Consider the following 14,647-nt stretch of genomic DNA (forward strand, 5'->3'; position numbering starts at 1 on the left):
CTAACTATGAGGAACTTAGCAGGGCCCCAGCCTCCCTAGGAGGAAGGGGTGATTTAGAGACAGCAAAGTGAGGAAACAGACCTGTGACTCTACTTTCAAAGTGGAACCAATACGATTAAAGCCAAAGGAATTATCTGAGCAAACCCCCAAGGAGGTTGCAAATGCTAACACTCTCCCTGTGCCCAGCCACTCATCCTGGCCATGGGAGCCAACCTGAGACTTTGGAGCTAAACCAACTCATAGCCAGAATGAAGAGAAGCCCTGTCTCTCTGGCAATGAAGCCAAGATGGATACCCTGTAGTGGACCATGGTGCTGGTTCTCTCTCCTCATGCAGAAAGCCATGAAGATGCAGAGGCTGCCCAGAAAAAAATACAGCTGAGAGGTGGGGAAAGAATCTGGACATTATTAAGCCCCCAGCTCCAGGATGCCCCTCCTCCTCTGTGACTAGCTACATAAGACTCTCAGCTGCAGCAAATCTGGCTTGGGTTCCACATCTCGCAGACTCCTAAAACACTCTGTCCTCTGCTTGGCAGTCTAGAGTATACTTGATGCTGCTGTCATCAGACTCTTTATAAAAGTGTGCACGCCTTTGATCCCAGCACTCAGGAGACAGAGGCAGGCGGATCTCTGTGAGTTTGAGACTAGCCTTGTCTACAGAGCGAGTTGCAGGAAAGGCTCCAAAACTACACAGAGAAACCCTGTCTTGAAAAAAAAGAATAAAGGAAAGAAAGAAAGAAAGAAAGAAAGGAAAGAAAGAAAGAAAGAAAGAAAGAAAGAAAGAAAGGAAAGAAAGAAAGAAAGAAAGAAAGAAAGAAAGAAAGAAAGAAAGAAAGAAAGAAAAGTCCCATTTCCCCACCAAGAAAATAGCATCCTTGACTATGGTAGCTTGAGCTTCTTGTCCCATCATTCCCCAGCGCCAAGTACACAGAAGGCACTTCTGATGTGTCTGTCCATGGGCCAGTGTGAGGACTAGGAAGATGCAGTGATAGAGAGGGGTTCCTGTTAAGTCTCTCTTGGTTCTGAATTTGCATCCAGCTACCCAGACTACATGAAACCTGGTTAACTGGTCTGGAAATTGGTCCACACGATGTCATTCATTTTAAGCCTTGGACACTTTTCCTGCAGTGTATTAGCTTGGAATCCCAGCTTCGCTGTTTCTGTTCCTGGTGTTACTACTGCCCCTCCCTCCCTGATCACTTTGGCTTGGCACATAAGAGAATATTATCCCCTGTGACCAAGACTGGGGCTTCAGCAAATTAACACACGCATCTTAAAAGGCACCTGAATGGCCCTCAAACCTGAGTCATTGGTCAGAAGAGGGAACTTCTTTCATTAGAGCAGTGAGGTTGTTGAACAAGAGTATGCCCTATCCCACCCTCTTCCCATTCAAAGCCATGGCCACCCGAGTCCCTGCTCAATCCTGCTGTCTGAGCCTTGAGACCACAGGTGGGCAGCTGGTCTGTGGGCAGCTGCAGAGGGAGACGGAGGCTCATACCCCACTAGTTAGACTGCACGTGGCTCGGCCCCATCATCTGGACATTTTCATACATTGTATACCTTATTTGGAGTCCTTCTATATATTAAGGTCAACATCGCTTGGCTCCCCACTGTGTCCATGAAAGGAACAAACACACAAATATCTGTAAATATATCATTTATGTGTTATTATTGAATCTCGTAAGTAGATGGAATGTTGGGACGCATCTGGTTTGGCTGCTGAGTGGAAACCAAAGGTGAACTTCTTTAGAAAGATGAAGGCAGCTGATGGACCATCTCAGATGTGAATTCCTGCACAGATGGAGACTCCCAGGAGCCCCAGGAGGCCAACCTTTGCACAGGCTCCAGTGGACACCTCTTCTGGAAATGGGAAAAATGTAACGAAATGGTATTCAAAATGCGTTTCAATGCAGCAAGCCAATAGTTTCAAAGGGGCCTGAAGGGGAGGGACTTGTCATTTCATAGCACCAAGATTTTAGCCATAGCTGTATTACTGCTGCTGCTACTACCACTAAATTAACTTACATAAGAATGGCAGCTCTGGAGTTTGCTGTGCTGCATCTTGGTGGATGCTGCACGGCTCTGCATTGACAGCATGCTCTTCTGCCTCTCTAAGCCCTTATGAATGCTGTCGTTCTGGGCAAATGCACGGCACATGCTGACACCTTCTTCTTCACCTCCCACTACTCTGACAAATGTCTCTTGTTAAGTTCATTGTCCACTGGTTCTGGTCACTTTGCCACAGTCAGTGCAAAATTCAGCGATGATCACAGTGCCCTGTGACACCCAGCTGCCATCCCCTGCCTATGTGCTCACTCCATCCTCTCTTCCCTGGACCACTGTGCCAGATCCTGTGTGCTCACTCCGTCCTCTCTTCCCTGGACCACTGTGCCAGATCCTGGCAGCACTCCTAAACATCTCCAGAGAATACTGTTTGGAAGGTGCTCCAGGAATGCTTTTCTACATGGAGCATTTACATGTGAAAAATGAGGATCGCAGGTTTGAACCCTTCCCGACCCCATTCATCGTTTTCACTCATTCCCTTTCCCACTGCACCGAACCTCTCGGAGGCAGAGTTTTGCCCATTTCTGTGCTCCTGGCAAATCTAGCAGTGCATTCACATAGTAGAAATTCAATTCCTAAAGAACCTGAACTGAGTCATGTTTTCACTTATGCATATTTCACACAGCCCGTCCCCGCCCCCCACTGCGTGGCACACAGCAGCTTCCAGAACTTGATTGGCTTCTTTGGTACTCACTTGGCTTTGTAACCACCTCCCCCTCATACAGGGGGATGTGCTTGCACAGCTGCTCAATAGGCGACCCAAACAGGAACCAATCCACCTTCATGATCAGCGACTTCAAAGGGTTATACTTGACCCAAGTGTACTCTCTGGAGTCCATGGTGCTCATTGCCTAGGTGACATAAAGGAACGGTGGTGGAGAAGCTAGTGAGCCTGGTGGACCTGACTTTAAATTGTGAGTGGCTTTCTCTTTGCAGTGGTTAATTAAAGGGCATTCAGACATTTCAAGTCATGGTTTCCGCTGGCTACTCTGCCTGGGGGAAAAGCTCGTTTTTACCCACAGCACTTCACTGCAATAAACCCACAGAAGGCAAATCTCCTGAAAAGGGAGAGGCAGATGGAATGGTGTAGACAGGGCTAAAACTAGGTGTCTAGCCTCAGCGCACTGTGTGGAGAGTCTCGAACTTTGGTAGTATCTGTCTGTGTGTTTGTATTCTTAAATATCATGAATGTACTCATTTTCAACCAAACATTTTATCTTAGATCTCACCTCCAAGAAGAAAGGTTTACCAGCCCCATCTCCAAAGACAGTTCATTTAAGTTCTTATAAATTCATGTTTTCAGGGCTCTATGATGAAAACTGAGCCGAGATGAATTTCCGTTCCTCCCTCCCGCAAATGTGAAAACACGTTAATAAGTTGAGCATCACAGGCATGGAAACATAAATTATGGTCTACTGTTTCATCCACATCTCTCTGTGGGCAGCCGCATGGGCTGGCTCAGGAGCAGACTTTTCAAGGAATCCCAAGCTACCTGCTTCTCGTAGAGGTACCGTTGGAGTTTGTCCAGAGCAGGGATGGCTTTGTGGTCCATCTTGAGGACGTAGCAGGCTCTTCGGGAGAGTACCCGGGATGCGATGTAACCCTGAGGGAGCGACAGCACAGTTACTGAAGTTTCCAGGATTCTGATTTGGTGAGGCTGACATTGAGTCTCAGAAGAAAGGACTGAGTATCCACTGTGAGTTAATGTCGCTTGTCAGTCTGAGATTCTGTCCACTCATCTTTGATATGGAGATTTTGTTTTTCCACTTGTCTCCTGTACACCCGTGAAACTGGCACATCCTCTTTGTGTTCTGGAATTGAGGCCTACAACATAGGGTTTAAAGACCGAGAAGGACAGCTCTCTGCCTCTTTCCTTTGAGTTTTATCCAGCCTGTTCTTCATTTTTGACTATCTACAATATCCTTTAGGACTGGATCATTCAATACCATAATGGCTCCACATGTGGCTATTTAAATTCAAATCCAGTGAAATTTACAAATTATTTCACGGTGCACTTCGAGTACTCAGTAGCCACAATTACTAGAAGCTTCCCTTCTGGAAAAGTCAAACGTAGAACGTCTCGACCTGGCTTGACGTTCTCCTAGGCCATGCTGTTCTAGAAGTCTCCTGGGCATGCTTACATCTACCCTCATCTCACATACTTTACCTGTGCACCCTTCCTTTCCCCTCTTCTCCATCCTTTTCTCTACCTCAGACTCTACCTACCACACGGAGAGGGTAAACTGAGGAAGCTGCATTAGGAGAGCACAGGTGAGTGGGAGTCTAACATGAGGAAGGATCACAGGCTGTCATATTTTGATCTTGAGTGGAAATTTTCTGTGATGCTTCAAATATATAAAAAAAAAAACACTCTTCTTCCTATTTTTCAATCCTCAAAAGTCTTAGTACCTAAATTTAACAAGAGACCAAGGCACTCAGGCTGATGAGAGAAAAAGGGCTTAAACAAATCTCCATAATTCGATTTTTTAAAAAGCCACTTTTGGGATTTCCATAAAATCTATTTGAAGATCATTTTAGTTGCACTTCTGTTGAAGACATCAAAGACTCTATACTCAAAAAGTGGCATGGAATTCCCAGCAGCCCCGAGAGAATGCAAGTGGGGAGTTTTGAGAAGAAAAAGGGAAGAAAAACAAACCCAACTTCAGACACCCATTGTTGGTGTCCATGCCGGGTATCTGGGGTAAGGCAGCCCATAATAAGTGTTGGAGAAAGAAATCAGTGAATTAATCCAAATCAGTAAATGGATGGAGGACAATAAGCTTTTAGAACAAGTTTTTAAGACTTGTTGCCCTGGTAACCACCACTGGGAAGGCCTTGTAGCAAGGATCATGTGGTCCGGTCTACAGAAATAGTTAAGTGTGTGCATTGTTCTGGGTTTCTGCTTGTTTTCTGGTTGTTTTGTATCAGAAGTTCTCATTTATTCATCCAACAGGCAGTTTCCTGTTCATGTTCTAGGCATTGCTTTGATTATTCTTCCAGTCCGTGTCTGGGCCAGTAGGGGGACAACATCATCACTGTTAAGTAGTAGTTTTATTTACTTGCTTGATTATTTAAAGGGAAAGGGAGAAGTGAGGAAAATTTTAAGGACGTGTAAAGATAGATAGTATAATTTAAATATATACACGATGGCTGACCCACGCCGCCCTTTAAAAGCCAGTCTTCTACAGATCCCCTTGCTGCTTACATGCTTATAGTCAAAAATGGTGGTTGAAGAGCACGCCCCTGCGTGGATGTTGACAGTGGCAGTGTTCTTCTCGTTGTCGATGGTCACTGTCTCCTGGACACTGCCGCCATTGGAGCTTGGGGTGAAGATGTTAAAAACCTAGATTGACAGCAGAGACAAAGTAAGTTTTCTATAAACAGTGTGCATTGAAAAAGTAGCTCATTCACCAGGATAAACCTCCACTGGACAGCTGGAAAGCCATTGAGGCTCGTCTTGAGTCAGAGTGGAAAGCTTTGCCTGCTGCTTTATTATGCTATGTGTAAGAGAACAAAAGTGATGTCATTGCAAGGGAAACAGGACTCACCACATTTTAGCATGGTGGGTTACACTGTGTGTGGGTTACATTGTGTGGTGGGTTACACTGTGTGTGGGTTACATTGTGTGGTGGGTTACACTGTGTGGTGGCTTATGCTGTGCGGTGGATTACACTGTGAAGGCATTGCAGGCAGAAATAGATAACCACTTCATCTTTCCCGTTACTGGGATTCCATCTCAGCGAAGACATGTGGACTGCCCAGTCCTTGGGATGGCCTGGTCTCTCATAGCTCTTACCTCCTCCCACAGCTCCAAGAAGCCAACTCACCTCATCTGCCTGAGATTGTATTCCAAAGATGGACAGTACCACCAGAAATGCCACCTGAAAAACACATCAGTTCTCTGTGGGGTAGTCACTCAATGAGGGGGTCAGGAGGAGACAGTGGGCACCTAGGGACAGCAGCCAGCCCTTACAGGTGGCCAGCTGTCTGTTTTTGAAAAAGTAGAAAACAAGAGTGCTTGCCTAGCAAGCACAAGGCCCTGGGTTCGGTCTTCTGCTCTGGGGCAAAAAAAGAAAAAAAAGTAGAAAACACACATTTGCCCACTCAGCAGGCACTTGTGGAGTTGATGTTATTTGTTAGACATACAGTGGGCAGGTGAGCAGAGAAAGACTGAATTACCAGGGGGAAACCTGGCCTGAGCCACAACCGCCTTGGGATTAGTGGATAAGTTAAGTCCTCTAATCTAAAGGGAAAATGTCAGCTTCTTGAGACTGAGGTAACGAACCCTTTGAAACAAATCCGTGAGTGACGTGGTCACAGTGGGTTTTTGAGAACAGCTATGGAAGGAAGATACTGGGAACACAGTTAACCTTTGACCTCAAAGAAAGCATCCATCTGCTGCCACAGCCCACATCTCAGGGGTGCTACTGACTCAGCAGGGCCAGCGAGCCGTTGGGCCTACCCAGAAGCAGCACTGATGCTGTGCTGGGGTCGTTTCCAGGTCTGTGCTGACATCAGCAGCAGGTGTCTTCTCTCTTCTGATCGGACAGTGAACTCTACTGCCCGTTAAGTTACTGGTGGGGAGGAGGAAAATCGTGGGGAGAGCACACGCTTCCAAGACCTGCCTGTGGGGCTGCTGCCCTCCTGTGCAAACCTTTCCTCACATCTATCTTCTGGGGCCCGGGGTGGAGGCTCTAACAACAACGTCCATGCAGACACCCTGCAGTCCACTTACATGGGGCTCCCCGACCTCACCTCAGGTAGCTCCGGAGCCTCAGACACTCCTGTATGTTCTATTTAGTGGGTCTAGACTAGAAGTTTGGACAAGTGAATCAACTAACCATCTCAGTGGATGCCAAGAGAGAGCGCAGGAAGTGTCCTCGGCCCCCAGATCCTTCCTATCTCTACACCAAGGTTGGTACAATTTGGTATAAGTTTGAACTTCAGGTTTAGATCTTCTGGGAAATCAAGAGACATTGGGAGAGGACTCAGTTCGTCTGACAGTCTTTGTCACGCTAGGGCTGACACTTAGTGTGCAGCTTTCTCTATTAGTGGCTGAGTGAAAACAGGAGGCAGAGGCTGGGGGAGGGCTTCCATCCTGTATCCGAGCACACAGGGTGGAGCCATGGAATCTGGTATCAGACAGGAAAAGGGAGTCATCTTCCCTAATAAAGAGTTTGGACATGAGAGCACTCTGGTTGCTCTAAGTTCACCTAATTGCGACCGCGCACAGGGCCCAAGCCAGGGAGACCACATCCTGCATCCCATGTTTACAGATTTGGAGAATTCAGTCTCCTCTGCCTCGGTCTCCTCAACTTCACAAAGAGGGCAGCAGTGCCGGTGTGCACTGTGGGCACAACAAGGTGATTGTCCGTGGGAAAAGCTGGGGCTCAGCACAGTTTGGGGGTAGCTGCTCTCATTCTTATTACACACATTGCTTTTAAAGTAGCGCTTCTCTTTCAGATGATAAATGCGATTGCTCTCAAATGCCTACACCCCTCACAAAGTGAAGAGACGGGGTTATTAGTAAACATCCTCCAGATAAATCTCTACATGTTTCTATTTTTTTCTTTGTACATTTTGAGTAAACCCAAGAAATACAGGCAATGGACACACAAAAATTCAACATTACTCCCTCCTCAAACACTGTTAATTCAGTCCCAGAAGCATCGACCTGCACAGTGTTTGTCTAAGACCCTTGGAACCCGCAGCACATTGGCTACAAGCAGCGTGAGCAGCAGCAAGGGCTCAGAGAACGTGAATGCATGCATACTCACGGGGGTTTTCATTTTGCCGGCAGAGAAGGAGCTGGAGCGAGTGTGGACGCCTGTGCAGCGTCCAGCCTTTATACCGCTTTCAAGAACTGGACATCTCTTTCCTGAGTGGTCATGTCAGAAAAGATCAAGTCCATATCTCTGACACACCCCAGCAAACTCCCTTATCAGGACGGAGACCTAACCACATCCCAGGTATCAGCGAAGTTTGTTAGTCAGTACTGACAACTCCCCATTGGTCACTCCGCAAACACTCGTAGCTTATCTGTCCAGGTTGAGCTCCCGCCCTATAACAATACTGCAGACGCTTGTTCTTCACACATAGACACCGGAGGAGCATGCTAGCTCCCTTCCCGAATGTAAAGTCCTTAGGACTTCCGGTCCCCACTCAGGGTCTCTTCAACACTGCCCAACTTGCTGACTTAGTCCACTTCAGCGTCATACATGAAAACAGAGGATAGCGGCTGGAGAGTTTTGCTTAGAATATGAACAGCCCCATGGCTGGTGGCAGTCTGCAGAGATTCATGAGGACCAAGATTTGGGAGTCTACCAGCACTAACCAAATGTTTCAGGCAGCCCTTGTCCAGGGCACCATGAACAGTGGGTGACACATCTCCACTTACCTTAAGAAATTTTCATATTTTAAAAAGATTGAGAGAGCAAAGCAGAGCTTAGTTTGAGTAATTTCTACTGCCACAGTTAGAAATTGCTAATTAGATTGGGGGTGTTGAAGTTATAAGGGAAGGGAGGTTTTGTTTTTAACACAACTGTAACTTATGAACGATTGAGCAAGGAGCTAAAATGCACAATCAGTTTTAAAGAAGAGAGTTTTTAGTGGTGGACATGTAGGGGTTCCCTGGTTCTGTAGAACCCTGCTGCCTTGGCTGCCCAGCTGGGATGAGGCAAAGGGTGTGTCTTTTTTCTGAGCTCACTGTGGCGGGAATGAAACCATTTTGTAGTACGTCTGCCAATGCTCTCCCATCCCTGACTCAAGTGATACAGAGAAGTAAGAAGGCCAGGGCTCTTGAAAGGATTGCTTTCAAATGTGTAGGTACACATCCCCAGGAGCTCCAGGTCCATAGGCCTAATGATGACACTGTTAGCATTTATGGATCATGTCCCAGGGCTTTCTAAACACTTGGCGCACATTAATTCAGTAGTCCTTCTGGTTCTGGTCCCATTTCCCGGGAGGAGTGCCAAGGTGCAGGGAACTTAAGGAACTAACTCCTTGGGACCACACAACTTCTAAAGGTGGGAGCTGAGGCTTGAGTGTGGTCTGATGCCAGAGTCCACCCTTTTAACCACAAGTCCTCTCAGACTGTGCGAGGCAACAAGTCCTCTCAGACTGTGCGAGGCAAGCACAAGTCCTCACCTTGCTGGGGTAGGGCATGAGCAGGCTTCAGAGTCTAGCTTGCTCCCGGCTCAAAGACAGCCTTGGAAATTGTGAGGCTTGGCCACAACTCCAGTGAAAATTCACTGGGGGAATGTGAAGCTAGCTGCGTTGATAAACATTGCTAGGAACGACACCCCTGCCTATGCCTCCCATGTTCAGAGGGAATAAAGTCACAGACACAGAGGGACCTGTGCCGAGCAAGTCCACACCTCAGATCTGCTGCAGCAGGACAGGTCTGTGAGACTGTGTGGGTGTGGACCTCCGAAGCACCCACCTTCAGAGCCATTTAAATTCCCACAGGTGTTGTTCTTTATAATTTTGCTTTTAGTCTTGCTTTCAAAATGTTTCCAATGTCCTTAATGAGTTTTCCCACATTTTCTTAAAGTCCTGCTTTTCACATTTAAATTTACTATTACTTCTGAGTGTAGCGTGAGGTTTCAATACATTCTTTTTTCCACTTGGACATCTAGTAGTTCCTACATCTGTTAGTAAATAGTGGAGTTCTTTGCCCCTAACTTCTAAAACCATGCAGTTTCCATGGGAATAGCCTCCTGCTTGCTGCCTCCATGCCTCATTGGTTCATTTATTACCCAACAATGATGACTCCCAGATCTACAGATGGGTGCTGGAACCCAGTAGAGCAAATCCCCCAGTGTTGCTCTTTCCAAGTGCTCCTGTCAGTGAGTTTCCTCAAGCACCCACTTGCTTTCCTTTCTGCTGATTTCTACCTTGGTTCTTACAGAATCACTGTGCTCTTTGTCTGACATCTTGAGCTGAACATTGTTCTGCTACATTGAGTCTCTCTTGCTATTTTAAATGGAAGCATTGAGAAATATTATACTTACCACTATGTACGTTTTATTTTCATCATATAACTATTTTACCTTTTAAAAAATTTCTTAATTCTTGCTGTGATTTTTTTCTTTAACCCAGTTATTAAGGTATTTTTCAATTTCATTCTCTCTCTCTCTCTCTCTCTCTCTCTCTCTCTCTCTCTCTCTCTCTCCAGCCCTCTCTCCATTTTCTGGCATCTATTTCTTTTCCTACTCCTGACCACTGTCTGCCTAGTGATAATCACTGGAGAAATAGTCTGATGCCCCAACCAAGGATCTCTGAGAATCTGCTGCCTGCCAGAAAACAGAAATAACTATTAAAAACGGCAAATGTGAATATATGGAATTAGAATTACACGAGAATCCAAAGCATAAACTGTACTGGCCAGATATATCAACTAGAAACAAGAAAGATCACATTTATAGTGTCCATGGTTTTCCATGAAAATAATAACTCGTTTCCTATGACGACCATAAAGTTTCTCTCATGACCCTCAACTGGAGAGAAAGAGCAGAGAATTGCTCACCTCAGCTTCAGACATTGACAGGATGGCCAACAAAATGCACTAGGAGCAGCAGCCAACACAGTAAGCTCAGAACGGGGGCTTCCTAAAATCATTGTTATTACTATAGATAAAGTAACCTCAGAAATCATTAGAGAATTGGGGCCCCGGGCAGAATTATTAACTTAAAATAAAAGCAGTATATCTGGAAAAATCTCCAAGCATGTTAACTTTAGAAGTCACTTTTAAATAAGCCATAGGTTAAGGAGGAAGCCACATAGAAATTAAAGAATATTTTTCTTTAAATGGACTTAAAATATGATGCTAAATGCTTATGTTAGGATATTTGCCTTAAGAAATTTGAAAAGAGGGAGGCCAGAAAGATGGCTCAGGGGTTAAGAGCACTCACTGTCTGCTTTTCCAGAGGACCCAGGTTTGATTCCCAGCACCCACATGGTGGCTCACAACTGTCTAAAACTCCAGTTCCATGGGATTTTCTGGGTAAGTGAGGTGCAAGGTCAAGGTCAGGCACAGATAGAAGCTGCTTTCTCTGGGAGGTTTGGCTGGTTTCCTAGGAGGCTCACAACTGTGAATCCTGGTGTCTTCTCGCAGCTTTCAGACTCTCACAGAGTGCTAAACAGGAGACTGGTTCTCTGATACCTAGCTCTCTTTACTTCTGGGATAGCATTTTTCTCGGGAGACTTAAAGCTGGGTACAGCCATGTAATGTGTTGGGCTAATAAGTACCAGGAATGAAAAAATGTGAAAAAAATCAGTTCCCCCCAAAGAACCTCAAGCAGAAAGGTAAGGGGGAAATAATAAAGAGAAGAGTGGAAGCCGGTATGGCTTAAATGGAAGGAAGAGGATGAAACTCCAGTGTCTTGTTGAAATTGTCAGTGAGGCTGAGACCCTGGAGCCAACAGAACAAGAGAACAGAAGGGGAAGGTATTGACTCTTCCCACCAGAAAGGGGCAAGGGGGTCGCTGCTGCACACCTTACGCCCACTGACGCACAGTAACGAAACTGTGTCAGCAGCTCTGTGTCCACAAACCCAACCACCCAGAGCAAACGGCCCAAGTTCCCACCAAACAACTTCCAAACTGAGCCAAGAAGAAACAAATTGCCTCAGTGGTTCTAAATATTCTTTTCTTTTTACATTGAATTCTTAGCTAGAAACCTCACAAGAGAAGCTCCGCGTTCAGATGGCGCCACACGGGTTCTATCAGACACACACAGAGGAGAGAGTGCTGATTCTATGTAAACTCTTCTGCAACATGAGAAATGAGAGAACAAGTCCCAAGTCAGTGTTGAGTCCGATGTTATGCTTATAGGAAGATAGACAGAGATGCTGGAAAACAGCAAAACCATTGGACCTAGAGCCCACCTGAGGACAGACAGACGGAATCTTAAAGAATGCTGGCCTTACTGAAAGCAGAAATATTGGAAAACAATACACTGTGGCCAAGTGAAGCTATTTTCTAGGATGGAAGATCTGTTCAACATTTGAAAATCAGTCAGCAGTCCACTCAAATACAGGAAAGACACAAATGAAATGGTGTACGATGATTCTCATGAATGCAGAAAGTGATCTGCACAATTTAACATCCATTGACAACTCTCACAAAACCAGGAATGATTTCTCAGCCTGACAAAGGCCACCTATAAAGAGGCCCTGGGTAACAGCCTGCATTAAAATTCACAAATTATAATTAGCTCAATAATTAATTATAATTAATTTAAAAATTTCAATAAATTTAAAAGGTTTTGCTTTTCTAAAGATGATGATGAGACTATGAAAATAAAAGACAGATTGGGAGACAATTTTGTAAATATATATCTGATAAGGAGCAGATTTCTAGAATATGTAAAGAAATCTCAAACAAACAAAAGATTTGAAAATTACTTACAAAAAATGTACACAGATATGATGCACACATTTAAGGAAGATTCGTTGGAGGTTTGCGAAATGGAAATTAAAACTATGATGCGTGTCAGAGTAATCTTGGTTGTCAGTTTAAAATCACCATGGAAACAAATCTCAGCGCAAGTCTGAGGGGTTTGACTATCCAGATTAAGAGAATTAAGGTGTGAAGACTCCCTAAATGTGGGTGGGACCATTTCACAGACTGAGATCCCAGACTGAATAAAGAGAAAGTGAAGTGGGCAAGGGCCTTTATCACTCTCTGCTTCCGCACTGTGGATGCAATGCAACCAGCTGCCTCACGCTGCTCTCGTCTCCTCCCTGCTGATGGCCAGTATAACCCGGAACCACAGGTCTAAATGAACCCTGTCTTCCTTAGGCTGTTCCCATCAGGTGTCCTGTCTCAGTGAAGAGACAAGTAACTAACACAATATGGCACCATTACACACCCCCTGGGGTGGCAGAACACAGGCAAACAAATGTTTTAAGAATCGAAAAGTCTGTTCATTTGCCTGCAAAGTTCATGATTTCATTTTTATTTACAGCTGAACTATATTCCGTAGTGTATGTGTACATTTTCATTACCCATTTGCCAGCTGAAGAGCATTTAGATTGTTTCCATTTTCCAGCTATGTGAATTGGGCAGCATGAACATTGCTGAGCAAGTGTCTGTGGAGTGAGACAATGAGTCCTTTGAGTATATGCTGAGGACTGAACTAGGAAAGAGCGTACTGAGAGAGGGAGCCTAGGCCCGACACAACATCACATGCTCTCCTCTCATCTGTGGTTCCTATCTCCAAGTCTTCAGTGGTTTACCTGGAGTAGCTGCAGAAACCAGCAAAGTAAAAAGGGACCATGGCTTGATAGGGGAATGTCTTTCTGTATGCTGTGAATATGTGTTGCTCTGATTGGTTGATAAATAAAGCCATTTGGCCTATGGCAAGGCAGCTTAGAGGCAGGCAGGAAATTCAAAGAGAGAGCCAGGAAGAAGGTGGGGAGAGACGCCAGCTAGCTGCCCAAGGAGCAACATGTAATGGGATACAGGTAAAGCCATGGAATATGTGGTGATACATAGATTAATTACATAATTTCCCCCTTCCCTTTCCTTGCTCCAACCTTTCCCATGTACTCCCCTATTGGTCACTTTCAAACTCTTGGCCTCTATTTCTTTAATTGTTGTTACATAAACATTGTCCTAGTCACTGTATTATTGCTGTGAAAAGACATCATGACCAAGGCAACTATTATGAAAGAAAATAATTTAACTGGGGGCTTGTTTACAGTTCCAGAGGCTTAGTCCATTGTCATCCTGGTAGGGATCATGGTGCTGGAGCAGTGGCTGAGACCAACACACCGAGGGAGAGAGAGAGAGAGAGACAGAGACAGAGACAGAGACAGAGACAGAGAGACAGAGACAGAGGGACAGAGAGACAGAGACAGAGAGAGAGAGACTGGTCCTGGCGTGGACTTTTGAAACCTCAAAACCTATCCCCAGTGACATACTTCCTTCAACAAGGCCACGCCTCCTAATCCTTCTAATCCTTTCAAAGAGTTCCACTCCCTAGTGGTTAAGCAAATATATGAGCCTATGAGATGAGGAAAAATATTTGAGAAGTTCAAGTGTCATCCAAGAGTGGAAGAACTGAAATAATAATGAATTGATGGTGGAGACCAGAGGACAAACTCAGGTGTTGTTCCCCAGGAACCATCCATCCACCATTTTTTGAGACAGAATCCCTTACCATCCTGAAGTTTCCCAAATAGGCTAAGCTGCCTGACCACTGAGCTCCAGGGAATCCACCTGTCTTTGCCTCCCAAAGATTACAAGCACCATGCCTAGCCTTTTTAATGTGGGTTCTGGGGATTGAACTTGGGCTATCCTGCTTGCAAGACAAACACTCTACCAACTGAGCCATCTCCCAGTCATTTCAGTTGCTGAATGAGTAGATGAACTAAGGACCATTATGTAACATAAAAGGGAAAGAAACAACACTGTAAGAAAGAACTTACCATGGCACATAGAGACACAAATTAGGGGACGGGGTCATGTTCCATCCCTAGCAAGCAGCAGAACTTGATAGCTTTAGCCATGTGGTTCTGGCTTTAGAGTCAAGGAAAACCACTAAGGGAAACCACTGAGGCCAGGCATGTGTCAGGGGTTT

At 45.3% G+C, this 14,647-nt stretch overlaps 1 protein-coding gene across 1 annotated transcript; it reads right to left on the reverse strand.

Annotated features, from left to right (window-relative positions):
- Positions 1 to 1,775: 1,775 nt before the first annotated feature.
- Gkn2 (gastrokine 2) lies at positions 1,776 to 12,137 on the reverse strand. Its single transcript, XM_059256771.1, has 6 exons — positions 12,126 to 12,137; positions 5,890 to 5,943; positions 5,268 to 5,405; positions 3,555 to 3,665; positions 2,757 to 2,913; positions 1,776 to 1,858 (listed from the first exon to the last, which is right to left on the reverse strand). The coding sequence occupies exons 1-6, from the start codon at positions 12,135 to 12,137 to the stop codon at positions 1,776 to 1,778; spliced, it is 555 nt and encodes a 184-aa protein (XP_059112754.1).
- Positions 12,138 to 14,647: the final 2,510 nt, after the last annotated feature.

The sequence above is a fragment of the Peromyscus eremicus genome, chromosome 3 (assembly GCF_949786415.1).
Source record: "Peromyscus eremicus chromosome 3, PerEre_H2_v1, whole genome shotgun sequence".
Lineage (NCBI taxonomy): Eukaryota > Metazoa > Chordata > Mammalia > Rodentia > Cricetidae > Peromyscus > Peromyscus eremicus.

Bases quoted from the DNA above. Each gene is read 5' to 3' on its own strand.
- Gkn2 (XM_059256771.1), bottom strand. The intron at 5,406-5,889 runs GTGAGTTGGCTT...CTGTCAATCTAG, and splicing joins TACAATCTCAGGCAGATGAG to GTTTTTAACATCTTCACCCC. The intron at 1,859-2,756 runs GTGAGTACCAAA...TCCCATTTCCAG, and splicing joins GGAGGTGGTTACAAAGCCAA to AAGAGGTGTCCACTGGAGCC.